General features: G+C 51.8%; 1 protein-coding gene across 2 annotated transcripts; it reads right to left on the reverse strand.

Moving 5' to 3' along the window:
• Positions 1-264: 264 nt before the first annotated feature.
• LOC311611048 (myosin-6) lies at positions 265-27,543 on the reverse strand. 2 transcript variants are annotated; one of them, XM_084862779.1, is made up of 39 exons: positions 27,376-27,543; positions 25,549-25,687; positions 25,010-25,228; positions 23,673-23,816; positions 23,020-23,176; positions 22,903-22,930; positions 22,529-22,640; positions 22,171-22,263; positions 21,408-21,471; positions 21,052-21,150; positions 20,541-20,644; positions 20,317-20,455; positions 18,685-18,953; positions 18,248-18,418; positions 16,786-17,095; positions 16,022-16,095; positions 15,658-15,745; positions 15,453-15,570; positions 15,202-15,325; positions 14,780-14,916; positions 12,915-13,170; positions 12,538-12,780; positions 12,176-12,352; positions 11,744-11,889; positions 11,408-11,498; positions 8,991-9,380; positions 8,508-8,634; positions 8,297-8,415; positions 7,740-7,936; positions 7,026-7,209; positions 6,718-6,883; positions 6,491-6,615; positions 5,289-5,597; positions 4,781-4,984; positions 3,789-3,914; positions 3,303-3,578; positions 1,783-1,878; positions 1,308-1,442; positions 265-920 (listed from the first exon to the last, which is right to left on the reverse strand). In XM_084862779.1, exons 3-39 carry the CDS (start codon positions 25,208-25,210, stop codon positions 897-899), a joined length of 5,823 nt encoding a protein of 1,940 aa, XP_084718905.1. In that variant the 5' UTR covers positions 25,211-25,228; positions 25,549-25,687; positions 27,376-27,543; the 3' UTR covers positions 265-896. The 2 variants fall into 2 exon arrangements, with proteins under 2 accessions (XP_084718905.1, XP_084718904.1); XM_084862778.1 differs by lacking the exon at positions 27,376-27,543 and adding an exon at positions 26,108-26,314.
• Between the last annotated feature and the right edge of the window lie 427 nt (positions 27,544-27,970).

The raw sequence follows: 27,970 nt of genomic DNA on the forward strand, positions 1-27,970 counted from the left end.
GGGCATTCAGGATATGAGGTGTCAGGTGAGGGGACGGGAAGGTACTCAGGAGAGTCTGGTGAGTCTGGCGTCTGGCTGTAAGCACAGCATGGGGCAGGGATCTGCTTGGAGCAGAATGAGGTCAGGACCAGCCCTGTTCCTGAGAAACCACATGACCCAGACCAGACAGTCCCTAGAGGGAGCTCAGAAAGAGAGCAGAGTGCCATTCAAGTGTGCATCTGTGCTCATCTGTGTCTGTCTGAGAAGTAGAGATGAGACAGTGCTCAGGTTTGATCCATAATGGTTTGGACTCTGTCTGCCGGCCCCAGAGCCTCAGGCTGCCCTCGTGACGAAGAAGCTGGGGTTAGTCCTGGGGTCATGGGGAGAGAGACTCCCTGTGGATTACTTCTAAGGGGCTGCTGACCACAATGGGACCTGTCCTAACCTCCTTATCTGCATGTCCATCCGCAGCCAGCTCTGCACCGCTCCTGGCACCAGTGGGAAATTCATTTTGGAGGCAATGGGTGTCCCAGGACATTTTTTAACCCCTGTGGCCTCAGAGGTGCTGTAGGTGGAGGGTGGCTTCAGCTTTGGCACTAAAATTCTGTTTTCCAGTGTCTAGAATTGGCTTGCCCATCTGGTGCCTTTGTTTTCTCCACTTTGGGAATGTCTCCCTCTGGCCCCTTATCTGGTTGACTGAGCAGAACTGGAACTCATGACTCTGCTGCCTCAGGGAGATACCTCACTTCTCAGGGCCTCAGTTTCCTCCTCCATAGATGTGGGAAACCTTGACCACCACAGCTCGGACACAGGATCAGGCTGCTTTCCGAACTCAGGACAGAAAGGACGGGGGCTCAGTCAGAGTCTGGCAATCAGATTTATTACAGGTTAGCATGAGCGAGGTCCTGAAGGCACCGTCACTCCTCATCATGCAGTTTTTGCTGAAAATAAATAAATAAATAAATAAATAAATAAATAAATGATTTGAGGGGGCAATTGGCAAAAGGGAGGAAGGATGTAGGGAGGAATTTCCAGAGCTTACATGGGCCTAAAGGAGATGCCCTTAGAGGGAGAGGTTTAGGCCTCAGCGATCTGGGATTCCATTTAGGGCTCTTTGTGCTTTAGCACCCCCTAAATGGAACTCTGAAGGACTGGGGTTCTATCGAGGCTGCAGTCTGTAGGGGTGTTCTGAGTAGGAGGGGGATTCTCAGGAATGGGTGTTATGGGACTCTTAGGCTATCCAAATATCGGGTAAGAAGAACTCCCTTAGGGGGGCGCTAATGATGGAGGGAAGCTGCTGTGGGGGTGACTAGCCAGGCCTGGCTCACCTTGGAGCCGATGTCACGGCTCTTGGCCCGCAGCTTGTTGACCTGGGACTCAGCGATGTCGGCCCGCTCCTCCGCCTCATCCAGCTCATGCTGCACCTTGCGGAACTTGGACAGGTTGGTGTTGGCCTGCTCCTCCTGCAGGGGTTCAGGGGGTGGTAGGATGAGGTGAGAGGGGTTAGGGAGGTGCGTATTCCAGCTTCCTGGTGTGGGGACTCCCGGTTCCTGACTGGACTTAGTGCTCTCACCCCTCATCCATGTTCCTGCAACAGCCTTGCCAAGGGCATCCTACTCCTGGCTTGGTATCTGATAGACACTCCCTGACCTGGGGTTTACTGCACAGGTGTGCTCAGCAACACTCACAGCCACACCTCTCTGCCCACCCACATGTCTTCTTCTCTGAGCTATGGGGTGGACACTCGTTGCTTCAAACACCTAGGAGGTGTGCTCATTAGAATGGAGAAAACAACAAACTTACCGCCTCCTCCGCCTGGCGCTTGTAGGCCTTGACCTTCAGCTGTAGCTTGTCCACCAGGTCCTGTAGCCGGAGCAGGTTCTTCTTGTCCTCTTCGGTCTGGGGGTGGATGGGTGGGAGTTTTGAGGGAGAAGCAAGTACAATCATCTTTCCCTCCCTCACCATTCCACTCTTCTCCCCATGCCTTAGCTGACCCTCCCTCAAATGGGCCAGATTAAAGAGGTGATGGAAAGAGTCCATCTTTGATGCTATTTGTAGGTCAAAGGGCAAGGCAAAGCCCTTAGTCTGTATTTAAAAAACAATGAGAGCTGCCACTTTAAAACTGGAATGGGGAGCGGGGGGGGGGGGGGGGGAGGGGGTCAGAACCAAATGGAATTCCATGATCTAATAATACAGAAACATTGGGCTGTTGCAGCTCCAACTTATCAATTCCACCATAGATGCTATTGGCAAGTGGTCCTAGAATGACCAGAAAGGAATAATGATGAATGTAGAAAGAAGGGGGCAGGCGGCTCGTTGGCTTCTTGAGTGTGGCTCTTCCATAAAATACCATGGCCTGGGCGAGTCTATTTTTGAGAATTAAAAATTAATAAGTCTATTATTTTGAAGACATGGTGTTAGAAGAAGTTTAAATTTATAAAATTTGGCTCTCAAAAGAAATTTCAATCGTTGTACTGTTGATATTTGGCTCTGTGGACTAATGAGTTTGCCCACCACTGGTAGGCAAACTCATTAGTCCATAGACCATTCCAATCTATTATAACCCAATATTCCAATATATTGTACTGGGCCAAATTTTGGGCACCAGGATCACTGACTCCAGTGTCACTTGATCAGTCCCATCTCTACATCATTGTACAGGTTAGGCTGAAATTTCCTAAGCTGACATTATGTCCAAAATATGTCTGCAGTTCTACATCTGCATCTCTTTTCTGGGCCTTATATCCAGCTGTCAAATGGACCAATACCCCTTTCTCTGTCTTTCATTACCAGACACACTGCGCAAATAAGGAGTCAAAGGTAAAAGCTCTGAGCTATGCAGATGGAGGTCTTAGAACATTTCATGATCTGCCTTTTCTAAGGTCTTCTACTCATTGTCCTAGAAGTTCCATGAAGGATCTGAGTCTTTTCCCACCTCTGACTTTTGTCCCTAAACTGCTACACAATGTCCCTCCCAATTAGGCCAGTAGAAAGATTCCTTGGACTATTCAGAAACCCTCATGCTATTTAAACCTCAGATTATTTTTTAAAAATCTAGGGAAATTCTGGTTAAAAGTGCTTTCAGAAAGTAGAAGTAGGTTTTCCTGCATTCACTGGAAAAACTCATGGACTTAAGTCAAACTGAATTGAGTATGTGAAATAAAGTAAATCCAAAGACCCCTTCTCAAAGAGCAGGTGCCAGGAAGACCAGGTGGCATTTCCTGGATGGTAGTTTGGCTTGGGGTCTGTGGCGGCCAGGAGGTGGGGCTAGGGTAGCCCTTTGACTTCTGACGGCCCAGCCCCAGAGCAGCCGCCAGTCGCACCTGGTAGGTGAGCTCCTTGATCCGCCGCTCACTCTTCCTCATGCCCTTCACTGACTCCACGTTGCGCTTCTGCTCGGCCTCCAGCTCGTTCTCCAGCTCCCGCACCCGGGCCTCCAACTTCTGCAGCTGCTTCTTGCCGCCCTTGAGGGCGATCTGCTCAGCCTCGTCCAGCCGGTGCTGCAGGTCCTTGATGGTCTGTTCCATGTTCTTCTTCATGCGTTCCAGGTGGGCGCTGGTGTCCTGCTCCTTCTTCAGCTCCTCCGCCATCATGGCGGCCTGTGGGCAGGAGAGAGGTGTGAAAGAACCGGGGCCCAGGTCTCTTCTCCCTAAGGGGTCACCTCTTTCCCATCCTGGCGTTTGCTTCCTGAGGCCCTCAAACCCACGAAACTGCAGAGTCACCTTGTCCTTACAGCACAGTGGCCTGGACTGGCCCCAGAGCCCTTGTTCATGTTTTTAGGGGAGGCAGGAAGGTGCGGGGGCACTCACATCCGTGATGGCCTTTTTGGCCTTCTCCTCAGCGTTCCTGCACTCCTGCACCGCCTCCTCCACTTCTGACTGGAGTTGGGTCAGATCTGACTCCATTTTCTTCTTCTGGTTGATGAGGCTGGTGTTCTAGACATGGGCAGAGAAAATTATCGAATGTATACTTTGTTTTCTGATTCTACACCTTTATCCAGAGAGAATTAAAACTAGGCATGTGTTATAAACATGTCTTACTTTTAGTATATTCCTTGTTTCTCACATGCTTTCCCTTTTCTTATGAGAATGGGCATGCTCTAAATTTTATATTTAAAGTTATCAGCTCTGAAGAAAGACTTCAAGCAACAAAGAATCTGCATTTCTACTCCTGATCTCTTTAGTAACATGTCTATGCAAGAGCATGAAAATATTCCAAGGAAAATGGGAATAACTTTTTACCAGGACAATATCCTGGAAATGATTACAGTTACAGAAAGAATGATGGAGGGTAAGGAAGAGAGGACCAGGTCAGCACATGATGTCTTTCCCACACATACTAAATTATGGAACAAACTCCACCAGGCACTGCAATAAGATGGGCACAGAGACTCATTACAGAGTATAGAAGCGTGTGTAGGACTGCAGAAAAATGGTGTTCTGTTGAGAATTTGGTTTGCAAGTAGATGCTGTTGTGCTCCTTTAAGCTCTCAAAGTTCCATCTTTACAGAGCAAGATGGAGGTGTCTTCCAGATCAAGGATACCAAATAGCGGCATGTATAACTCCCAGATTTGTGGCTTTAGCAGGCATCACCAACCAGTTATGACAGCCTTAGCTTTTATATCTAGACCCCCTTCCTGGGTATTGGTTCCACAGCCATGACTAACAGATGAGAGTTGGCTCAAGAGATAATTTGCAATCCTGGTTGGATATGCTTGCTTAGAACCTATGGTTCAAATCATCTATGTCCCAGGCTCTGCCACTCAGCAGGTTTTACCATGGTGGCCCCTGACCTCCTCACCTGGGAGTGCAGCAGCTGCACCCGCTCGCTGGTCTCGATCAGCTCCTGCTCGGCCAGCTTCCGAGACCTCTCCGTCTGCTCCACCACAGCCCGCAGCTCCTCCAGCTCGGCCTGCAGCAGGGTGTTGCGCCGCTCCACGATGGCAATGTTCTCCTTCAGGTCATCGTTGACCCGGACCGAGTCATCCAGCTGGATCTGGGTGTCCTGTGGGGGAAAAGGGTAATGTGAGGAAGCCTCCCATTCAGGGTCTGATGTGCCCTATCCCAGATTCACAATCTCTTTTCAAGTGGAGGGCAAAGGGGAACCTTTCCTCATCTAGTCTCTAGGCCTAGAGGCTGGGCTGGTGCGGGACATGCTTAGGGCCAGGTCAGTCCTCCTCCCTCAAACCTCCAAGTCCAGGAGGTAGGTGACTTCCACCTTCTCATATTTGTTAGCCCAGAACCCTTTTCTCTGTTCTTCACCATCCCTCTGGGCTCACTCCTCTTGTGACAGCCCCAACTTCTGTTACCTTCAGATGGGCTTGGGCAATCTTCAGGTGCTTCTGGGCCTCTGAGGCTATCCTGTTAGCCTGGCTGAGCTGGATCTCCATCTCGTTGAGGTCGCCCTCCATCTTCTTCTTCACACGCAGGGCCTCATTGCGGCTGCGTGTCTCCGCGTCCAGGGAGCTCTGCAGCGAGTCCACCATCCGCTGGTGGTTGCGCTTGGCCTGCTCCATCTCCTCGTCCTTCTCAGCCAGCTTCCGCTCGATATCGGCCTTGATCTGGTTGAACTCCAGCTGTGCCCGGAGGATCTTACCCTCCTCATGCTCTAGGGAGGCCTAGGAGGTGGGCGAGAGGGTCAGAGGCAGAGAAGCAGGACAGGAGGTGGGGTAGAAAACAAGGTTGATAGGATTTGGGTGTCAGCCAGGACTATGGCCTGGAGAGGAGAGGTGGGAAGAGACAAGGAGGTGGGATCTGCCTTTCAGGCCACCTGGTGCTCTGGGGGAGGAGGTGCAGGATGCCCTCGGCTTCCTTTGCCAAGGAAAGGGTTTGAACACCACAATTGCCAATACCCTCTTCCCCCGCCAACCTCAGCACCAACACTGCATGGTCCTGATTCATCTAAAATATTCTAGAAAAAGGAGGGAGTTTTATAACCACAAATTCAAAACTTTACCTTTGTTTTCTAAGCCCCTAATCCTGGTGAAAAAAGAAGCCCCAAAACTCAGGGTTATACTTAGGTTCTTAAAAATGAACCGTAACAATAGTCAATATATATCAAGTGCTTAAATGTGTTTTCTCATTTAATTTTCATAATAATCATGCATAAATCTTATGAGGTATGTATAATTAATTTCATTTTATAGGTGAGAAAACTGAGGAACAGAGATGTTAAGGAACTTGCCCTGTGACAGAGTGGAGATCCTGAAACCAAGTTTCAAACTCAGGTCTAGTTGACTCTAGAGCCCATGCTGCTACCCACTGTTGAGGAGCTATTGTGATGGTTCAACTTTATAAACTTGGTGTGAAACCAAACCTATGGTTTATGATCAGATGTGATGTTTCCTTTGTGCAGACCTTGCCTTTGGAAGTAGTCATGGGTAGTGGGTGGACGACCCTGAACTAAGAATAAGAAAGTAATAGTTTTGTCTTGGGTGAGGAAGAATTATGGAGTCAGAAAGAGTAGGGTAGGGGGAAGCAGGAAGGGGTGCAGGTGGAAGCAAATTCTCACCTCGGCCTCCTCCAGGGCTGACTGCAGCTCCATCTTCTCTACCTCCAGCTGCTTGCGGACCTTCTCCAGCTCATGCACATTCTTTCCTCCTTCTCCTAGCTGCTCAGTCAGGTCAGAGATCTCCTCTGGGGGTTAGAGGACCAGAAAGCTCAAAAAGCCTGTATTCTCTCCGACCCTCAGTGGCCCTTCTTGCCTCCTACCCTCCCTGGCCTCGTGCCCCAGCGCACCCTGAAGGTTCTTGTTTTCCCTCTTGAAGGTCTCCAGGTGCTCCAGGGACTCCTCATAGGCGTTCTTGAGCTTGAAGAGCTCAGTGCTGAGAGAGCGAGCCTCCTTCTGGGAGGACTCCAGCTCCGACTGCGACTCCTCATACTTCTGCTTCCATTCTGCCAGGATCTGCAGGGACAGAGTCAGACTCACTGCACAGCCCCCTGCCCCACCTCCAGGGGCTGCCTGTCTCCAAGGAGTTTGCTCCTGGCCTCATGCTGATGCTGGTAGCCCTGCTCTGCCCCCTGGCTGTGACCCCACCAGGACCCACCTTGTCAAAGTTCCTCTGCTTCTTGTCCAGGGCCGCAGCGGCCGCGTTGGAGCGCTCCACATCCACCATGAGGTCCTCGATCTCGTTCTGCAGCCGGTGCTTGGTTTTCTCCAGGGATGAGCACTTGGCATTGACGGCCTCCACAGCCTCCTCAGCGTCCTGCAGCCGCTGGGCCAGCTTCTTCCTGCCAAGTTGGTTGTGTGTGTGTGTGTGTGTGTGTGTGTGTGTGTGTGTGTGTGTCTGACTCTACCCAGGAATAGTGGGACCTTGGGACAGACATCTGAGGAGGACCCACTTCCTCCTCACATCTCCTTGAGACCATGTGCAGCTTCTTTAGGCCTTGGGACCCCAGCTTTGAGGGAGTAAGGCTACGAGAGCCTAGATCAGTTTCCTCCCTCATGCAGCACCATCTGGGTGGCAGCCCCCACCTGTCCGATGGTAGCTCCTCTGACCAACAAGCTTTTTGCTCGTCTTATACGTGAGAGTCAGGTATAACCCGGGCCAAAAGCTCGCCTGTCATAGGAAGTGAGTCAGGGCCAGTCAGGGTTCACTCAGAGTGCAGGATCTAAGCACCTCTATTTTCCACCACATTTCTCCCACCCTCCTCTCTCTCCTACCCCAAATCTCCTTCCCATTCCCACTTTGACTGTCCCACCCCATGTGCTCTGGTTCTTGCTTCTCTTAGATTCAGTGTCGGGGCTGCCTGGGACTCACTTGGCCTCCTCGAGCTCCTCGGTCCGCTGAATGGCATCCGTCTCATACTTCGTCCTCCACTGGGCCACCTCCGAGTTGGCCTTGGACAGGACACGCTGCAGCTCTGCCTTGGCCTCTGTCTCCTCCTCGTACTGCTCGCGGAGCAGGTCGCAGTCGTGCCGGGCTGACTGCAATGCGTGGGCCAGGGCGTTCTTCGCCTGGGGAGGTGCACACCAGGAGGTGGGCTCAGCTTTCAGGAAGGTGAGAGGGAATGCCTCCTCTCCCCCACCTCCGCCTTCTTCAAATCCTTTACATATCTACAAACTTCAACTAAGCTCCAGCCACATTCAGGGTGTAGAATGTCAACATTCTGGAGTAGCTTCCCAGTTTGCCCACCCTATCCCTTTACAAATAAGAAAAGAGGCATTTGATGATATAAGTGGCTTAGCTGAAGAGTAGAAGAACCTAGACTGGAGGTCTTCCCACACAGGGGCCTCTCCCTTCAGTTTCCACTTCTGGTGTTGGTGCTAACTGCGCCAGAGCTGCCACCTGTCCAATGCCCCCTAGCTGGGCCTCACCTTGCCCTCCTCCTCCAGCTGCCTCTTGAGGTCCTCCATTTGCTGGGTGTAGGATAGCTTCCCTCGGGTCAGCTGGGAGATCAGCGCCTCCTTTTCTTCCAGTTGCCGGGACAGCTCACCTGGAGGTGGGAATATGGGTTTGTGGGCCATGAAAGAGGTGCAACTGATGGCTTATTCTGGGGCAGGCACAGGGCTGGTAAGGAACACCCACCATTCTCAGTCTGTAGCTTGGCTTGCTGGGTGGTGAAATCATTGAGGGAGCGTTGGGCTTCTTCCAGCTTGGTGCGGTACTCGTTGGCCTGGTCCTCCAATGTCCGAGACACCTTCTCCAGGTTTGCCTTCAGGCAGTAAAGGGACAGGGAAGTTGGGATGTGGGAGGGGCTTGAGTTGTCATGGAGTAGGGGCTGGGTGGACCAGAGGAAGGAAGGGAGGGCCAAGGCGGGGAGAGCACAGAGGGCAGGAGGATGAAAAGTGTGGTGCTGGAGGGGCACAATCAGAAGCGGGTACTTGAGTTAAAGAAGAGAAGGATGGCAAGGAGATGAAGATATGGGTGCAGGGCAAAGGAGGTGCAAAGGAGAGAGACCAAAGGGTGACAGAGGGAGTGATGACTAGAGAAATGGCAGATAGAGAAAGTGGAAGGAAGGTGCAAGCTGTGAGGGTGAGGAGGACGAGGAGAGGCTAAGCACAGGCCCACCTTGGCCTTGATGATCTGCTCCATGTTGGAGGTGACATCGTCCAGCTCCAGCTTGAACTCGCTCTTCTCCTTCTCCAGCTTCTGCTTCACACGCTGCAGGTTGTCGATCTGCTCGCCCAGCTCGGCCACGCTGTCAGCATGCTTCTTGCGCAGGGCTGCCGCCGTGGCCTCGTGCTGCAGCGTGGCCTCCTCCAGGTCCCGCCTCATCTTCTGGAACTCAGCCTCACGCTTCTTGTTCATCTCAATCTGCACAGACGTGGCCCCGCCAGCCTCCTCCAGCCGCTCGCTGATCTCCTCCAGCTCCCGGGACAGGTCTGAGCGCAGCTTCTCCACCTTGGCCCTGGCAGTGCGCTCAGCCTCCAGCTCCTCCTCCAGCTCCTCGATGCGTGCCTGGGCCCGGACACAAAAGGCTCACTGCCTGGAACCCTCCATGGGAGCCCCCTCCCCCCGCTCTAGAAGACTCCTGAACCAAGCCCTCAGGTCCTGAAGAGCAGTGGTTTGCTAGGGGTCAGTCAGCAATGTCTGGAGAGATTTTTGACTGTTATGACTAGGGAAGGAGATTGCTACTAGCATCTAGGGGGCAGAAGTCAGGAATGCTGTGAATCATCCTCTATTGCATAGGCCATCAATAGGAACTTGGTTGAAGCAAAACCTCAAGGCACTTCCCAGGGGCCTCTCAGACCCAGTCTAAGAATCCGCATGCCTAAATCCTGAGAATATGTGTTCAGAGGGGATCTTTGAATCTCATGAGATCCCAAATTTCATAGATTTCACAGATGCACTAGGCTCTGCTCTCCTGAACATAAGCAGGAAAGCAGGTGCTTATATTTTAGAAATATTTGCAACAATATGCCTCACAACCATCAAAAGCTTTTGCTATCTTCCAAGTTGACCACAAAGGTCAGTCAACCATATTTCTCACTCTGTAAGGCTTGCTTTTTTATGCCCAGGGCTGGGTTGCAGTTTTATTTTCCCCTTCCAGGCCAGTTGACTGTCCTCTTCTACCTCTACCTCATTTTTCTGGCCTTGACCTTGGCTTTGAGTAAATGGGAATAATGTTTCATCTTCCATTTTGATCTGTTGTCTGACTAGCCAGGAGCACAGGAGAGGATTGGTGAGATGCCTTCATCTGTGGTTATGGACAGTCTTAATGGAATGTGCATGGGTGGGCCCTGGGAGTAGGAGAGAGAAGACCACCATGCCTCTGCTCCCAGGATGGAGGAGGTGGGGCTGTGTGCAAGAGCTTGGGCAGGAGGGAAAGAGCCACAGCCTGTTGCCAAGTCCTGATGAAGATAACAGTAGTATTTTTCTGAGACCATGAGTCAAAGAAGTTGCCCAAACCCACGGCAGGAAAACCTGAGTATATCCCAATTTTCTGGCTAAAACCCAGAAGGGGCACTCAAGAAGACAGGAGGGCAGATTATGACTGATGGTAGGGCAGCCTCTGAGCAGTCCCCAGAAGAGTGGAATTGTTTACATGTGTCACTTGCAGCCTGGGCCATGGGCCCCAAATGCTGAGGGGAGACCAGCTATTTCCACTAGCTGCCATTTGACCAGAAAGTGAGAGCTAAGACCCTGCCCCCAGTAGCTGAGTGCCTGTTGCCCATGAAGCTACTATGTCCAGAGCAAGCCATGCAGCTTCTGCAGTTATAAAACAGGGATGAGAGTACCTGCTTCTTTGTTTCCAGGGCTCTGACAAACACAGGACTAAAGGCACTTTAAAATTCAGGGTGCATTAAAGGTAAGAGAAACTGGCTATTAATTTATCTCCTGCAGAGGGATGAGAAGGCCATGGGGGGAGGGGTTGGGGGGAAGAAGCCAGCCTTGCTAGTTGGCTGGCTGACTTCTAGTTGACAGAGTGGTTTCCATATATGCTTTTTCCTCTGGTCCTCTGTAAGCAAGGGGTTATTAGTCCTATTTGACTGATAAGAGACTGAGGCTCTGAGTAGAAGTGACTTGTTCACAGTTGTAGGAGTTCACCCCATATCATGGGTACTTTATGGAGATTCCGCCTGGGCTAGTGGCTGTGGTCAGTACCCAGGGAGAATATGAACAGAGCAGCCTATGGGAAGGTGGGTGCTCCATGAAAGCACTTCTCATTCCCATGCAGGGGAGAAGTGCAAAAAAAAAAAAGGGGGGGGGGTTAGAGGAGAATCAAGAGCTTTTGCTATCTGAACTAGTTCAGAAAGAGAAGCCCTTTTTGTAGGGCTCTACCTCCACACACATAAAGTCTTGCCACAATAACATTACTGTTCTAATGGAGAAGGCTGGTATTTCCAAGTGCCTGCAAATCAGGACTGGTGGGGCCTTTGAAATGGCCTGGGGTGATAGATATGTCTACAACGCTAAGCATGTCCTAAGGCCATAGCTGCCCCAGGGCTGTCGAGCATCCCTTGCTTGCACTGGGGGAACTTTACCTGGTTTTCCTTCAGTTTCTTCTGCAGCTGAAGGGCCAGTGCCTGCTCATCCTCAATCTTACTGTTCTGCTGACTAATGTCAAACTCCTTCCTGGAGGAGAATCAGGGTGACAGATGGTCATCCTTTCTCTATGCCCATTCTCTTTTCTCTTGCATCTTCATACCAGCACCAGTCTCCTCCCCCGTGGCCAAAGGGAGGAAGGAGAGAGAGCTGTGATTGACATCCATTTCCACTGTCCCAAAGCAACCAAGGCCAGTGGGAGTGCGGCATCCTGCAGCTCTAACCCTCTGGCCAGACACCTCCATTACCCCCTCCCGGCCACTGTAGGCTCCTACTTCTTGAGCTTTTCTTCCAGCTGCAGCTTGTCGTTCTCCAGGTCCATGATGCTCTCTTGGGTCAGCTTCAGGTCACCCTCCAGCTTCCGCTTTGCTCGTTCCAGGTCCATGCGCACTTTCTTCTCCTGCTCCAGGGATCCCTCCAGCTGATGGAGAAAGGAAAAACAAACAGGTGTAGATAACCTGCAATACACAGTGCATACTTATCTGCTCTCCTCTAAACTCAAAGTCCAGTGGATTGGAAGTCAAAACCAGCAGAGCAATTCTCGCAAGCACCAAGGATTCAGAGACCCAGACTAAGGAGGAACTATAGAGAACAAAAAGGCCCCAGGAGTCAATAAATCAGTCCTAGGGATCAGGAACTCTTTGGCCACTGGTGTTGCCTACAAAATCCCAACCTGAGAAAGATCGAGCATAGTTTTTATTACTCACATCATCCACCTGTTGCTCCAGCTTGACCTTAGACTTGGTCAGTGTGTTGACCTTGTCCTCTTCAGCCTGAAGGTCATCCAGGGCCTGCTGGTGGGCCTCTTGCAGAGCTTTCTTCTCTTTGGTCAGTTTGGCGATGATCTCGTCCAGCCCAGCCATCTCCTCTGTCAGGTTCTTCACCTGTCAACCAAGAACCCCGTCCCCTTTAGGATCAAAGGTCACCAACTTGAAGACATTGATGGAGATCTCCAATGCCATGGACCACATTGCTATCAGGATCCCCTGAGTGGCCTGGTGCTGATTAGGTTAGTGTGATCTTTGAATACTGAGGAGAACTAAGCTTGCACCAAGGGAGCTGCCCGCACCTTGTTCTCTGTTGCATGCTTCTCTTTCTCCACTTTGGCCAATGTCAGCTCCAGGTCATCAATGTCCTTCTTGAGCTCAGAGCATTCGTCTTCTAGCTTGCGCTTCTTGGCAGTAAGCTCAGCATTCATCTCCTCCTCATCCTCCATCCTCTCAGTCATCTCCTTAACCTTGGCCTCCAGTTGGATCTTGTTCTTGATTAGCTGGTCACAGCGCTCCTCTGCATCATTGAGGTTGTCTTGTTCCTGAAGGAAGAGGACAGAGAGGAGAGCTGGTGATTAAAGACAGTAGAGATCCAGGGTCTTGGTCCCTGATGATGAGATGGGCTATAATCTGGGGGAGGGAGAAGAGAGGTGAAGAAACAATCGTGTGGCCTCACCGCCTGCACTTGGAGCTGTAGGTCGTTCTTCTCCTGCAGCAGGGACACCATCTTCTCCTCCAGCTCCTTGCGGCGAGCATCAGACTTCTCCAGCGCCTCTTTAATGCGCCCAAACTCCTCCTTCATGTTGGCCATCTCCTTCTCTGTCTCTGCACTCTTCAGCAGAGGCTTGATCTTAAAGTACAGTTTCATCCAGGGCCAGTTCTTGACCCCCATGAAGGCCCGAATGTTCCACTGGATTACCAGAAGGGCATCCCTGGCAAATAGAGGAAAGGAGAGGCACTATGAAAGAGCACTTCCCAAACTGCATTTGGCTCCCAGCCCATCTAAGCAAGTTTGTGGGCACCTTTGATCAGGAACCTTTCTTGTAGCCTTGATAAACACCCCCACCTCAACATTACTACACCGAACATGGAGTTGTTCAATGAACATTTATTAATTGATAAAATAAAGACAAGGGCAGTTTATATTTTTCCTATTGGGGCCTTAGTAGTAATGAAAGCTACTACTTATAGAGTGTTTTACTATGTTCAGTGTTATAAAAAACTCAAATGTGTTAAAAATTATATTTTACACTAGAGGCCCAATGCACGAAATTGTGCAAGGGACTGGGTCCTCGCAGCCCAGCTGTTTTGGCCTTCGTAGCCCCACAACCCTGTGGCCCTACTCACTGATCATTCTGGAAGGTCATTTCACTATCCGGTCTAATTAGCATATTAACTCTTATTATATTGATATAGGGATATCTATAATTTATGCTATGAAGCATGCAACAAAATGACTACCTATGAACCTATCACCCAAACAAGAACTAGAGGATTGCCACAGTGACTCCACCTGTGTGTTCCTTCCTGCCTCTTTCCTGGTTCCTCCACCAGCCACTACCCTGAATCTTGTGGTTTTCTCTTCTTAGCTTTTTAAAAAATACTTTAACTATATATGTATGTATCTACAAACAATATGCCACTATTTTATTATTTCTGAGCTTTATAAAAATTGTATCACACTATATGTATCTTTCTGTGACTGACTTTTGTCTATTCAACAATATACTGTTAAGGTTGGAACATATTGCACCATGGAGTTGTAGTTACCCCCTTTTGTTGCTGTATAATATTCTACCAAATGGCTATACTATTTACTCATTTCTTTGTCAGTAAAATCTTGAGCTGTTTCCAGAGCTTTGCTATTTTTACCAATGCTGCAATGAAAATTCTTTTTTGTCTTGTACACATGCAGTAGTTTCTCTGTGGTCATGCACTTAGGAGTGGAATTGATAAACACCCCCATTCAAAGATGATAAATTGTTCTCCAAAGAGGTTGCACTAATTTATACATCTATAAGCAATGAATCACACATGTATTGATTTTTGTAAATCTAGTGTATTTAAATGGTATCTCATGAGTCTCTTAATTAGCGTTTCCCTAAGAAAAAAACTTTAAAAATCCAAAATGAGCTCTGGCCAGTGTTCTCAGTGGTTAGAGCACTGGCTTGAGCACCCAAGGGTCATGGGTTCAATCTCCAGACCCGCTAACTAGGATGCATGTGGGAGACAAGCATTGATCTTTCTCTCTCACACATTGATCTCTCTCTCTCCCCCTCCCTCCTCCATTCCATTCTCTCTCTCTAAAAAAAAAAGAAAGAAAGAAAGAAAGAAAGAAAAATCAGTGGAAAAATATCCTTGGGTGAGGATTAACACAAAAGATTTCAAAATGAGGTCCTGAGTGGTAAAGTCATTTGCCCAGACCAGATGATAAGTGATAGAGCCAGGATTTGAACTCAGGTCTTCTGACCCAAGCCAGTCAGAACTACTTGTCCGCCTCTTACATCTCTGGGGACATCTCTCCCTTCCCTTTTGCCTCACCTGCGCTCCACGATCTTCTTGAACTCAGTGCGCATGAGCTGGCCCCGAGCCTGGGCCTGAATGCGGGTGATGATGCGGCTCAGCCTCTCGTCTCGCATCTCCTCCAGCAGCCCCAGCAGCCCCGCCTTGAAGAACACCTGCAAACAAGGGGGAGAGCCAAGGGTGTTGAAGCTTCAGAGAAGGGTATACAGGATGGAGGAAGAGGGTGGAAGACCCTGGCTGAGCTTCCAGGGGACCCATCACCTGCTCATTCCAGATCTGGCAGTGAAATGTGGAAGACAAGAGAGAAAGGAAGCCTGCCTTCCAGCCTTTGGGTTGAAACAGGAAGCCAGGAACCAGAGGTCTGCCCTCCAAACTCCCAGCTGCTCTGCTCAACATGGCTGCACGCCCTGCAAGTCCACCCTGTGGAGCTCCAGACTCACCTTGGTGTGGCCAAACTTGTACTGGTTGTGGTCAATGTCCAGAGAACCTAGAAGCTTCTCTGCCCCTTTTCTGCTGTCTATGAACTGCCCTTCAGGAATGGCCGCTGGGTTCAGGATGCGATACCTGGGAGAGAGGTGCCCAGAGTCACCCACCTTCTGCACTGGCCAGCTCTTCCCACAAAATTTGGGGTCACCTGCCGACTCCATTCCCCACGAAGGCCACCTGGGCTCCCCCTGCTCCCCGTACCCACCTCTGCCGGAAGTCTCCATAGAGGATACGGTTGGGGAAGCCTTTCCTACAGATGCGGATGCCCTCCAGCACGCCATTGCAGCGCAGCTGGTGCATGACCAGGGGGTTGTCCATCACCCCTGCAGCAGTGGAGAGGAGAGAGGGGTCAGCCTCAGGGAAAATGAGCCAAGTGCCTTTCCCAGACTAGACTCTTCGGCATGGCTCACCTGGAGCCTTCCGCTCATTGGGGATGATGCACCGCACGAAGTGAGGGTGGGTGGTCTTCAGGTTGGCCATCAGCTTGTTCAGATTCTCCTGGGGATGGGTGAGAGGAGGGAGTCAGGAGCTACAGGAACCAACCCCTTGGTCTCTGAGCCCTGGACCCCAGACAGTCTGCCACCAGAACCCTCAAAAAGGCTAAGGAGTTGACACATAATTTATGATGAGTTAAAGCTTGTGTAGAATTTACATGCCAAAATGATCAATCAGCTTGTGCTTCTTTCTTTCCCAAACTTAGAGCATCAGGTAATGTTGGTGCACCCCCGGCTCTGGACTGGGCCTGCCCACCACAGGTCCCTGGGTCCTCCTTACCCTGTGGACAGCTGACACTGTCTGAAAGGATGAGCCCTTTTTCTTGCTTCCCTTGCTTTTACTGCTCTCCGCCGCTAAAAAGAAGAGAAGGAATGGTGAACAAGAGCTTTAAACAGAGGAGCCTTCGGGCAGGGGCAGGACTGTCTCACTAGCTGTATGACTTCTTATGTCCAAGTCTCAGTTTTTTGGTGAGGAGGGTAGTAAGTACCTCTAAAGGTGTGCAGAAGGTTAGATAAGATCAGCATCTAAGCGTGTCACCAGTGCTTGCCACATCGCAGGTGCTGAAATAGTATCAGCTCTCTTCTTCACCCTCTTCTAACCCTACCCTTCATGCTTACATCTTCCCACTTTCTACTTCTGGTATTTCATCATCCTCATTTCAGTCCATACCCTTCCTCTTCCTTTTCTGACCTGGAGGCTCATTTGTTCAGCGATCCTCTCAGAGTTTACTGAAACATCCTGCAGGCACATTCTAATGCTGGGCTCGGCTAAGTGATGTGTGTGTTACACTCCCTGACATCAGGTGCTCACAGTCTTAAGATGACACATGACATATATACCGATATCCATAACACAGTGGAACATACCTTTTTCACAGAAGGGGTACAGATGGACTACTGTGGCACCTTCTACCCCCTAATCAATGACTCGTACACTCCCCCCCCCTCCACCTCCACCTTTAGAGTCATGAACTTTGAAACAGTGAGACCCTGGCCCCTTGTACCTCCATAAGTGCTCTGGCCCAGTGCAGAGGCCGCCCTTACCAGCTTCAGCGGCTGCATATGAAGAGAAGAGTGTGGCCATGAGTTTGAGAGAGGACTTCTGGTACAAGCCCACCACCGTCTCATTCAGTGGGTCTTTGTTCTTCTCCAGCCAGCCCTGGATGTTATAGTCCACGGTGCCAGCATAGTGGACCAGGGAGAAGTGGGCTTCCTGCTTCCCCTTGATATTGCGAGGCTTCTGGAAGTTGTTGGATTTGCCCAAGTGGTTGTCGTACAGCTTGGCCTTGAAGGTCGTGTCTGTGGCCTTGGGGAACATGCACTCCTCCTCCAGGATGGACATGATGCCCATGGGCTGAGAGCATGGTGGGGAGGTAGAGAAGCATCAATGAGCACATACCAGGCTTTCAGAGTCCCACACCCTGACAGCGCATCAGCCCAGTGTAGCTGACATGCTACAGAGGGCCTGCTGTCATCTTTTGTTCTCATATAGAAAGCAAATGTTCTTGGACTTAACCTAAATCCAATTATATTCAAATCTGGCATATATAACCTTTTTCTGCCTCCAGAATACCCAATGAAGAACCATGTACCCCCAATCATCCTGCCAGGCCCCCAAGATCTCTCAGCATAGCTCTGCCTTCCTGGATGGCTCCCACCCCAGAGGACAGTGAAGGCAGGGACAGATGTGTGTCAGAGCTACCAGACTGCAGGGCTGGCCAGACGCCTATCTATAGGACAGGGAAGAATTCTGCAAATGGGTTACGGGGATCCAGGGTCTGCACAACATCCTGCTCTTCTGAAAGCATGTTGGTTCTTGACTTTTCTTGGGGCAAGAATCCTAATGAAAATTTGATGAAGCAAAGACTGCCTCCCTAGGAAAATGTGTGTGTATATACACACAGACAGACACACCCTCACACACACTCTTTTACATACAGTTTCAGGGGATTTTGAGGCATTTGGAAGCATGGTACCCTAGATCATCACCCAAAGCCTGTGGGAAGCTTTCCTGAAGGACAGTGGCTAGGCTGGATGAGGGTCAGTGTCTCTGGATTCTGGTTTGTACCAGCAAAGCCCAAGGGCATCATGAGGGCAAGTCCTCACTGGGAGCCTTCCACCAGCTTCATGCTTGTCTCCTGAGTCTTTAGGTCAGAGGGGCTGAAGATGGGCTTTTCTCAGTGAAGGGGGAGAATGGGAAGCCTGCATCTCTAGTTTCAGCCTATGATCATTCTATGAGTGACACTTTCCATGGAGTGTCAGAGGGCCAGGGGTCCTCATTCACTACATCCCCCTCTTAAGACACAGATGTGACCACTGTGAAGACAAGGCCCTGGGAACAGAAGGAAGGGGCTTGTCCTCTGTATGCCTGTGAACCCCATAGTGGGTGGAAGCTGGAGGCTTGGGATTCTGGGGACTCTAGTTTCTTGGTTGTAGAAGGGATGAAGCCATCACTATGTTTGGGATGGTGGGGGAAGGAAACACAGTCAGTGGGCTGAGGCGGCACCTTCTCAATGAGGTCGATGCAGGCCTGCAGGTCCATGCCGAAGTCAATGAACTCCCACTCAATGCCCTCCTTCTTATACTCCTCCTGCTCCAGCACAAACATGTGGTGGTTGAAGAACTGCTGCAGCTTCTCGTTGGTGAAGTTGATGCAGAGCTGCTCGAAGCTGTTGAACTGCAGGGGGGATGAGGGCAGAGGGGGTCAGGTAGGCAAGTGTCCGTGTGGCTAGTAGGCTCAGCCCCAGGGTCGTGTCCAGCCCAGTGAGGACTGTGGCTGGTCTCTTCCCCTGTCAGGGCACGGAGGGAGTACCCTCTGAAGATAGGATGCTGACTGCCTCTGTCACTGCTGAACCCCACTTGCCTTTCAGCTGTCTGGCTTATGACCCACGTGTCAATGAGTGCATTATTGTCCCCCCTACTCCCAGGGTTCTCCTCACTCACATCAAAGATCTCAAAGCCGGCAATGTCCAAGACTCCAATGAAGTACTGTCGCGGCTGCTTGGTCTCCAGGGTGGCGTTGATCCGTACCACCATCCAGTTGAACATCTTCTCGTACACTGACTTGGCCAGTGCCCCAATGGAGTAGTACACCTGCTGCACGCTCTGCCCTTTGGTGACATACTCATTGCCCACTTTCACTCGAGGGTGACACAGCCCCTTGAGCAGGTCGGCTGAGTTCAGCCCCATGAGGTAGGCGGACTTGTCGGCATCTGGTGGAAAAGAAAAGGAGTAAGCAAGCACTTTCAACAGATCCTCTTTCCCTGCCCCAGGGCCAGAGTCTTTCTGAAGCATTAGGTCCAACTCCAGTATGTGTCTGGGTCAGACTGAAGCCCAGGCCCTTCCATTCACCCAGAGCCTACCACAATGCCCCCATCTTTATGTCTGCTGGGTGTCTCTGGCCCAGGCCCTTCACTAGCACTGTGTTAGCATGTCCCCAAGCTCACTGCACCTCCTCATCTCTCCAGGGCAGGGATGGGAGGAGATGTGCTCTGCTCCCTTCCTCTTTCGTTCCCGTCCCAGGATTGACCCAGCATTGGGTATTGCTGTACTTAATCCAATGTTGACCAACTTGACTGACTGGCAAATTAAGTTCCTAACAGCATGTTGGACAAACCCCTCAATCCCCACCCCAACTCTTAGCTCTCTAAATGTGCCATCCAACACATCACCTTTATTTAGAGGGAATCTGTTTGGTTTAATTCCAACCATTTTGTGATAATTGGTGACATGGCTATCATGGCACCCAGGCTTGACATTTGGATGTGGACAGACACAGAGAAGGGGTCCTCAAAGGTAGGGCAAGAGGAATATTCTCAGGTGTTTGTCTATCACTATTCACACCACATCTTCTCAAAGAATTCTTGCAACAGCCCCGGAGGGAGCTGGAAAGGACTGCCCTCCATTTCACTGAGGAAGAAACTGGGGCCCAGAGGGGTGGGCCCTGGGCTGTGTTCGAACCCCTGTCCTGTGCCTCCTAACCAGCACAGCACAGAGCCTGTGAAGGGCTCACCCAAAGGCTGGACACCCCCACATGCACACTGCATCAATGATGGGGATCTGTAGAGCTCAGGGGCTGTATTTTTCTGGGCTCTGGTGAGATTTAAGCATAGGAGGAAAATTTCCCAACTCATTTTTGGTTGGTATTGCTGGAGTTAAGAGGATTGGGGGAGGGGGTGTCTCCCTGTCTTCCCATCTTTCTCATGCCCCTCTTCCTCCTCAGCCCTCACCACACCCATCTACACCACATGCCTTAGGTCCTCTTTAGGGATAGTGAGTGGCCAGAGGCTTGGCTAAGCTCCTCCAGAGGACAAAGCCTGGAGGCAAGGCTGAATAGGGAGAGAGTGGGGGCAGAGCCTGCCCCTTGGAAAAAGACTCTCCCTCTGGCCACCAGTTTGTCAGACTTCTGGTTTCCTCCTACTTCCTCTATTGTTGTACCTAGCTCCTTAAGAATTGTTAAAAGGTACCACTTTTGGACGAAGTGTGGGAAACCCTGCTCCCAGGAGATTGTCTCCTCTTGACAGGTGACACCCAGCTCCTCAGGCCTTCCCAGTGCCTGCCCTCCTGCCCTCGAACCTTCGGTGCCATCAGGCTCTGCCTGCTCCTCCCGCTGCTTCTGCTTGAACTTCATGTTTCCGTAGTGCATGATGGCTCCAGTCAGCTTGTAGACACCGGATTTCTCCTCAGCAGTGAAGCCCAGCACGTCAAAGGCACTCTGAACAGACCAAGAGAGGCAAAAAGGTGGTTGGAGTGGGTGATTCAGGAGCCCTCTGGAGCCCTCACACCACCTCCTCACTCACATCTGTGGCCAGGAGCTCCTCGGAGTCATCGATGGAGGCCACAGACACCTCTCCCTGAGACACGAAGACGTAATCATAGGGGTTGTTGGTGACCAGCAGCATGTCTGTCCAGGCAAGGGGCAGGGTAGGAAGATGTGGGAGAATGGAAGAGAGGCCCGAGAACAGTTAGCAAGAACCATAGAACAACTTCAAAAGAATTGAAAACTACGTGAGGAAGAAGGGGACACAGGAAGGGAGGACAGTGAAGAAATGACACTTATAAGAAGGAGAAGCAAATGAAGAGGAGAATGAGAAAGCCAACAACGAGTAGGAAAAAATATGACAACAAAAGGGTGGAAAGGGAGGCAAGAAGTAATGCAGGCAGACCCAAATAGGGGCAGAAAGAGAAAGCAACTGAGCAGATGGAAGGAGGAGGGAGGTGAGTGGGGTGGCAGGCAGGGTGAGGAGATGGAGGGCACCTGCCCTGCTTGGGGAGGACAGTGGGGCAGCAGGGGCATGGGGTCGGGCTCACCCAGCAACTCTGGCTTCTTGTTGGACAGGATCTGGTAGAAGATGTGGTAGTTCCTCTCAGACTTGAGCTGGCAGATCACTCGGGACTTCTCTAGGAGATCTGAAGTGAGGAGAGGAGAGGAAGGTGGGTAAGGAAGGGGAGAGTCAATCAGCCAAAGGATGATCAGGCTCCTACAGTAAGATGAAGTGGGTCAGGGGAAAGCCACAGTTTGAGGAACAAAGGTCTAAACTAAAGCCAAGAGGAAGATGTAGACAAAGACAGAAGATGGAGGGGAAATGATAAAACAGGGCCACCCTCAGGGGAGAAAGCAGAGGAGGAGGACAAGGAAAGGTGGGCAGGGCTGCCTGCATACTCACAAGTCTCTATGTCTGCAGAAGCCAACTTTCCAGTGGCTCCAAAGTGGATCCTGATGAATTTCCCCTGGGGGAAGATGGGACAAGGAGTGAGGGACTGGCCAGAATGGAGATCTTGGATCTCAACAACACAACTCAGAATGCCCTGGAAATGTAAACGGCCTGTTTGGGGGTCCCAGTTTAGTATCAGCAACACAGGGATCTCAGAATAGAAACGTTGGCATGGGAATATGCACAGAGAGAATGCCTCCTGGTTGTACTTCTGATATGACCTCATGTAATCTTTTCAGTGGCTATTACAACCTGCTTCAATGACTAAGGGACTAGGGTTCAGACAGGTGTGGAACTTGCTGGCTGAGTATAAAGCTGGAGAATTGGCTCCAATGTCTATGTCCTTTTCCACTCGAATGTGGAAAAGTTTTGGAAACAGAAATAAGGAAAATCTAGAATGTGACCAAATCTCCTCCATTTCTTGCTATGGAACAGCTGTGGTTACTCCAGGTCTCTTTTCTTGAGTTCCCAGAACCCAGGGAACCAGGCTAAATCAGAAGGAGAGAGAGAGAGAGAGAGAGAGAGAGAGAGAGAGAGAGAGAGAGAGAGAGAGAGAGAGATCGAACCTGAAAGTTAGGTATGTAACATGACTTGGAATCGAACCTGCAACCTTTCTGATGTATGGGATGACACTCCAACTAACCGAGCCACCCAGCCAGGGCTAGCAGCCCCTTTTTTGTCAAGGCCAGATGAGGCAGCAGCCAAAGGCACTCACAAATCGGGAAGAGTTGTCATTCCGGACGGTCTTGGCGTTGCCGAAGGCCTCCAGGGCAGGGTTGGCCTGGATGATCTGGTCCTCCAGGGTGCCCTGCAGGGGAAGCAGAACTTGGGAGCTCACCTTCTGTCCACCTGTAGGTGCTGGTGTAGAGGGCAGGGGGCTGCTCTGGGCCTGGCGAATGGGGCTGGGGCTGGGTGCACTGCTGGGGAGTCTGCAGCGTCAAAGGGCCATATCTGTACCCAGAGTATGTGTCTTTTGCCAGGAAAATCTTGAGCAATGTCAACAGGGCAAGGCGCAGGGTCACCAGGGTCAGCCTGCCCAGACCCCTTCTCCCAAGCCTGTGGTCCATCCGTACCTTGTTTGCATTGGCACTGTCCTTCTTGCCACGGTCACCGATGGCTGCAATGCTGGCAAAATACTGGATGACACGTTTCGTGTTCACAGTCTTCCCAGCCCCGGATTCTCCGCTGGAGGCAACAGGGACCCATCAGAGCCTGGGAGTCTCACTGATCTCCATTTGGAGCTTACTAGTAGCACTGCCCCTCCTCCCTCAGAGTCCTGGCCATCTGACCTCCACCACCTGGAGAATTTGCCCATCATCATTGGTCACTCTAGCACTCCTCTGAGAGCCCAGCACCCCGCACTCCTTTCAATCACAACCTTAAACCATTCCTTAGGAACCAGCCTCGGTCCCCCAAGCGCCCCTGTGGGTGTGTGGCGCTCACTCACGTGATGAGAATGGACTGGTTCTCCCGATCTGGAAGATAAAAGAGGACAGGCAGTGGGGTCAGGGCTGAGGGCCTAGGTCCATGGCTGAGGGGGCACAGGCAGGGCCACAGGGCTCACCTGTCAGCATGTACTGATAGGCGTTGTCGGAGATGGAGAAGATGTGGGGTGGGGCCTCGCTCCTCTTCTTGCCCCGGTAGGCAGCCACCACCTCCGAGTTGTACACCGGCAGCCACTTGTAGGGGTTGACGGTGACGCAGAAGAGGCCTGAGTAGGTCTGGAGCGGGAGACAGGCATGAGAGGCTGGGAGAACCCAGGACGGGCAGTGGTGGCTGGCAGGAGAGTCCCTGTCCCTGGTCACCAGCTGGTGCCGGTCTTCCTGCAGCTGACCAAGGGCAGGAAGGGGATGAAGGAGGGGGTGTGCTGGGCCCCTTGGGAGAGTGTGGACCTTCCCCCCTTGGCAATGTTGCCCTGCCATATTTGCTCTTAGTCCAGGATGGGCTTCCTGCCATGTGCAGAATGCACTCACACAGCCGAAACCGGTTTGGCTCAGTGGATAGAGCGTTGGCCTGCGGACTGAAAGGTCCCAGGTTCGATTCCAGTCAAGGGCATGTACCTTGGTTACAGGTACATCCCCAGTAGGGGGTGTGCAGGAGGCAACTGGCCAATGTTTCTCTCTCATCGATGTTTCTAATTCTCCATCCCTCTCCCTTCCTTTCTGTAAAAAAAAATCCATAAAATATATTTAAAAAGAAAAAAAAGAATGCACTCACATAGATCATCCAGGCCGCGTAGCGCTCTTTGAGGTTGAAGAGCACGGCGGGCTCGTGCAGGAAGGTCAGCATGGCCATGTCCTCGATCTTGTCGAACTTGGGCGGGTTCTGTTGCATCACCTGGTCCTCCTTCAGGGTCACCGTCTAGGGAGGGAGCATGGGCAGTAGGACAGAATGAGTAAATTCCCAGTCTGTAGTCACCAGCCTCACCCACTGGCCTCCCAGAACACAGGCCACAACCTGGCCTCTCCCACCACTCTCCTCCGGCCAGTGCCCGGGCCCTGTCCCAGAGCTTCCCAGAAAGTTTGCCCACTCACTGTCTCTCCCACCCTGGAGACTATCCTAGAGTTCCTGTGTCTTGTCAGTACCCCAGACCCTGTGCCTATTACTATTACTGTTCAGTCCTCATTTGGGACAAACCTGGAGAGGCTGCCACCTCTGCCGTCTGTGCACACCCCTCACTGTGACTCCAGGGCAGTGCTTGAGGCAAACCTTCACCTCTACTGGAAAGACAGCTCACCCAACCACCCTACCTCCACACTGGCCACTGTCACTGTGGTTTGATTGGCATTGGTGAGTTTGCCATGCTCTATTGTCATTAGATCCTGCAGGTAGGTATTCCAGCATTTGTTACAGTGGAGGAAGCTGTGGCCTGAATAATTAAATGATGTGCTGGTAGGGTGCCTGGTAGTGGCAGAGCTGGGTAAGAGTCAAAGCCCCCAGTGGGTTGTGGTCTGTTATTCCACACCTCGATGAACACAACGTTTAATCAGTGTGCCCGCAAGGCACATGGCTCTGAGCTGCACTGGTGACCAATAGCAATTCTTAGGGCTGGTGTGAGGGACCAGGGACCCAGGGCTTCTGAGTGCCGGTCCCTAGCCCCAGGACTGAGTATTCAGTTAAAGAGTTCTTGTTCTTTGTGTTCACCTGGGTCTGTTGGTTTGCTCTTGATATGGGTGAGGGGAATTTGGGAGAGTTCGTTTATGGAGGGAACTGCGGCACGGAGAAGAGGGATACAAGCTCGTAAAGGGAACTGTTTGATGTGACTATGCCCTCTATCAAGGAGACTCCTCCGAGGAGGAAATCAGCTGAGGTTTCCAGCATCCTCTCGGGCAAGGGGTGTGCAATGCTGGGGTGGTGCCTGGCTACCTGCTTAGGTCCACCTGAGAAAGGTCAGCGCTCTCACTCAGACCCTGGCTCTTCAAGGGGGCATGTCCTGCACCCCCACTGGCTTTGGCTCTTCTCCAGGACCCATCAGCTCCCACTGCAAGTGGCTTCATCCTGGCACCTCCCCCCAAACCTTTCTTCCCTTCCCCCTGGCCCTGTGCTTCACACACCTTGCCGTTCTCGGTCTCAGCAGTGACCTTGCCCCCTTCCCTGGATACGATCTTGGCCTTGACAAACTCCTCCTTATCGTCAGGCACAAAGCACTGAGTGCGGATGTCGAAGGGCCGTGTCTGGGCCTCCAGACGCTCCTTCTCTGACTTGCGGAGGTACTGGGCCGCTGGCCCATAATCAGCCATCTGGGCATCCGTCATCTTGCTGCTTCTCTGTGACTGAGACAGGAGGGCCCAGGCCTCAGTGAGTGGCATTGCCCTCTGTACCCCCACTCCCTGCCCCACCTTCTCACCAACTGGGCCCTAACATTCTCCCCTCACCCCTCCTTTGAGAAGCACCTGGCTTGGGTCCAGCCCTCCCCACTCAAGTTCTGTTTCCCTTGCCCTCTGAAGTGACACCAAAGAGGAATCTCCGGGAGGGTCTGCAGGGGTGCAACTGGCTGGAGCTTACTAAGGGGATGTGCTAAGCAGCTTAAAGGAGTGACAGTGAGCCCCTGGTCTAGCAACCTGCCTCCCAGGAAAAATTAGGTGGTTCTCACCTGGTGTTCACCTCACAAAGAATCCTGAAGAGCCTGGACCTCGGTGGAGCCAGAGAGGTACAGTCGGGCAGAGAGAACAGACCAGGAGGATGAAGACCCGTGGAGGAAGGCCAACCAGGAGAAGAGTGCGTGGAATCAGCTTTGAAAACAGAGAGAGGCAAGGAAATTAGAACGCACAGCAAGAAGGAAGAGCAAAGGGGAGAGACAAAGAAGTATGACAAGGACTAAGCGGCAAAATAAAACCAGGCAAAGAGAGGGAAATCATCAGAAGAGGGAGCAAGATGGAGACAGGGTGGGGAGGACATAGACAGCAGATGACGGATGCAGGAAAGAAATGCAGATGGGAGAAGAAAAGAGGTTTCTGTGTTTGTTTGTTTTTTCCGGTGGGACCTCCTCTCTGTCAGTGGGAACTTCCTAGGGCTGGAGAAAGGCAGTCAGTGTGAGCAGCACCTTAGGCCTCCCACCGACTCGCACCCCATTCCCTTCCCCGGTGAAGGCAGAGTCTCGCAGGTGAGAGCTCTGGAGTGAGCCACAGAGCCCCACCCAAACCCCCTCTTACCTGGTTCAAAGGAGTGTCTGTCCTCAGCAGCTCGCTCTTTTTATATCCCGCTGCCCCCACCCGCTTCCTAAATTTGGAGTCCTTCCGGAGGGACCCTCCCTCCCACCTCTCTCCTCTGCTAGCTCCTCCTCCCTTGATCCTTTGGCTCTGGAGGTGAGAGAAGGACAACCGGGCCTCCAGATTTGCCCATGAAAGGTCTGTTACCCCAGCTCCTCTGGCCCCAGTGCCTTTTTTTAGTCCTTGGGCACATTCCTCCCCTCCAAAGGACTGATGGGCAGATATTGGGAGGACAGGACCTTCTCACACCACCTCCCCCGCCCCACCAGGCCCTTACCTTGGTTATTTTTAACCTGAAGGGTGAGTTGAGCACACTGGGTGAGGGTCACCTTCTCTTGTAGCCCAGATGGCTTGTCCCCTGCCTCCCAGCCACGGGCTCCCTCCATCTTTTTACCCTTTCACATGGCCACAGACTGGGGCATCTCTCCCTCTGCCCTGGAGTTTTACAGAGCTAGGGACTGGGAGCTGGAGCCAGGATGCCCAGGAGGGAGTCTACTGCTTAGCTCCATGACCTCGGTGCTGCCCTCTCAGCACAAAGACTGTGTCCTGTTTCCTTCAGTTCCCCAACTTTTTACAAAGGTGTCCTCCCAGGCACTTAAGGCTGTGCTGCCCTGGGGACACATCTGGAGCCCCCCAGCCCCTCCTCTGATGTTCCTGATACAGTACCCACTGTCCAGCCTCTCAAACAGGAAGGTGGATCCCTCATGCAGCTCAGCAGATCTGTACGTAGACTCACAGTCCAATGACCTTACATATGGACTTGACTACCACACCCATTCTTAGCCACACACATGCAGAATTTTCATACTTATAAACTGAAGCTTGAAAATTTTCTTACTTGCTGTGATGCACACTGATATGCACACTTGTACATCCACGTTTGCACACATAAGCTCTTACTCTTCCTCTGCCACCCTTTGCTCCTGGTGGGGGGCAGCGAGGGCATGGGGAGAGTCCAGAGGCATTAATCCCTGGGGCCTGAGGGAAGAGGGCTTGGGGTGGGGGACTTCTCCCTTCCGCCTCTCTGGACTGCCAGAGAGTACAGGTGCTGCCCCGGCTGGCTGGGGCCTGGCAGGCCTGGGGATTTGCACCAGTTGGACCCTAGCCTATGTGTTGCTTGGGGTGGGGGTGGGGTGGAGCTCTGCAGTCTGCCACCCCCTCCCAGGTAGAACTCTGGTGCCCCTTCCAACCCTCCTGAGGCTCATACTTACATGCCTTTCTTCATGATGTCCCCAAGTGCCAGAGCATCAAGGCCCCCCCTCCCCAACCTCCACAGATGCCACCTCTCAGAGGCAGTAGGTGTCAGGTCTTCTGCAGCCATGCCTGTCATGACTAAGTGGACATTGTGTTCAGAAAACAAAGCCAGCCTCCCCTGCTCTGGCTTCCCCACACTCTCACACCCAAGAATATTCTCCCAGCCCCACCCCGGCCCATCTACTGTCACCTCTCAATATAGCTCAAGTGCGGAGGTGGGTAGGACACACAGGGGTCACATTCTCCGGGTAGGGGAGCTTTCCATTAAATATGTGGCTTCTCTCCCAGGGTCCCCAACTCCCTGGGACCCTCCACTGCCCCATTATCGGACTCAGGAATACACAGCTGTCTCCAGAGGACTTATATGCTATATCCAGTGTCCTGTAAGTCAACGCCACATCCCCATCTCCTGCAGGTGCATATGTCAAATTGTTACTCCCAAGGGAGACAGGCCACCTGTCCCTAGCTCTAGGTCACTTGAGGCTCCATTGTGCAAGCTGGGGGGTTAGCTCTTGGCTCAGTGTGTCACTGCTTGTTCCCATGATGCTGGGG

The sequence above is a fragment of the Pipistrellus hanaki genome, assembly GCF_964339955.1.
Source record: "Pipistrellus hanaki genome assembly, chromosome: 1".
Classification (NCBI taxonomy): Eukaryota; Metazoa; Chordata; class Mammalia; order Chiroptera; family Vespertilionidae; genus Pipistrellus; species Pipistrellus hanaki.

Coding starts and splice junctions, on each gene's coding strand:
- LOC311611048 (XM_084862779.1), bottom strand. CDS start 25,210: ATGACGGATGCCCAGATGGCTGATTATGGGCCAGCGGCCCAGTACCTC. Junction 23,817..25,009: donor CTGAGACCGAGAACGGCAAG/GTGTGTGAAGCA, acceptor CTCCCTCCCTAG/ACGGTGACCCTGAAGGAGGA. Junction 8,635..8,990: donor AGCAGATCATCAAGGCCAAG/GTGGGCCTGTGC, acceptor TACTGCCTGAAG/GCAAACCTGGAGAAGGTGTC.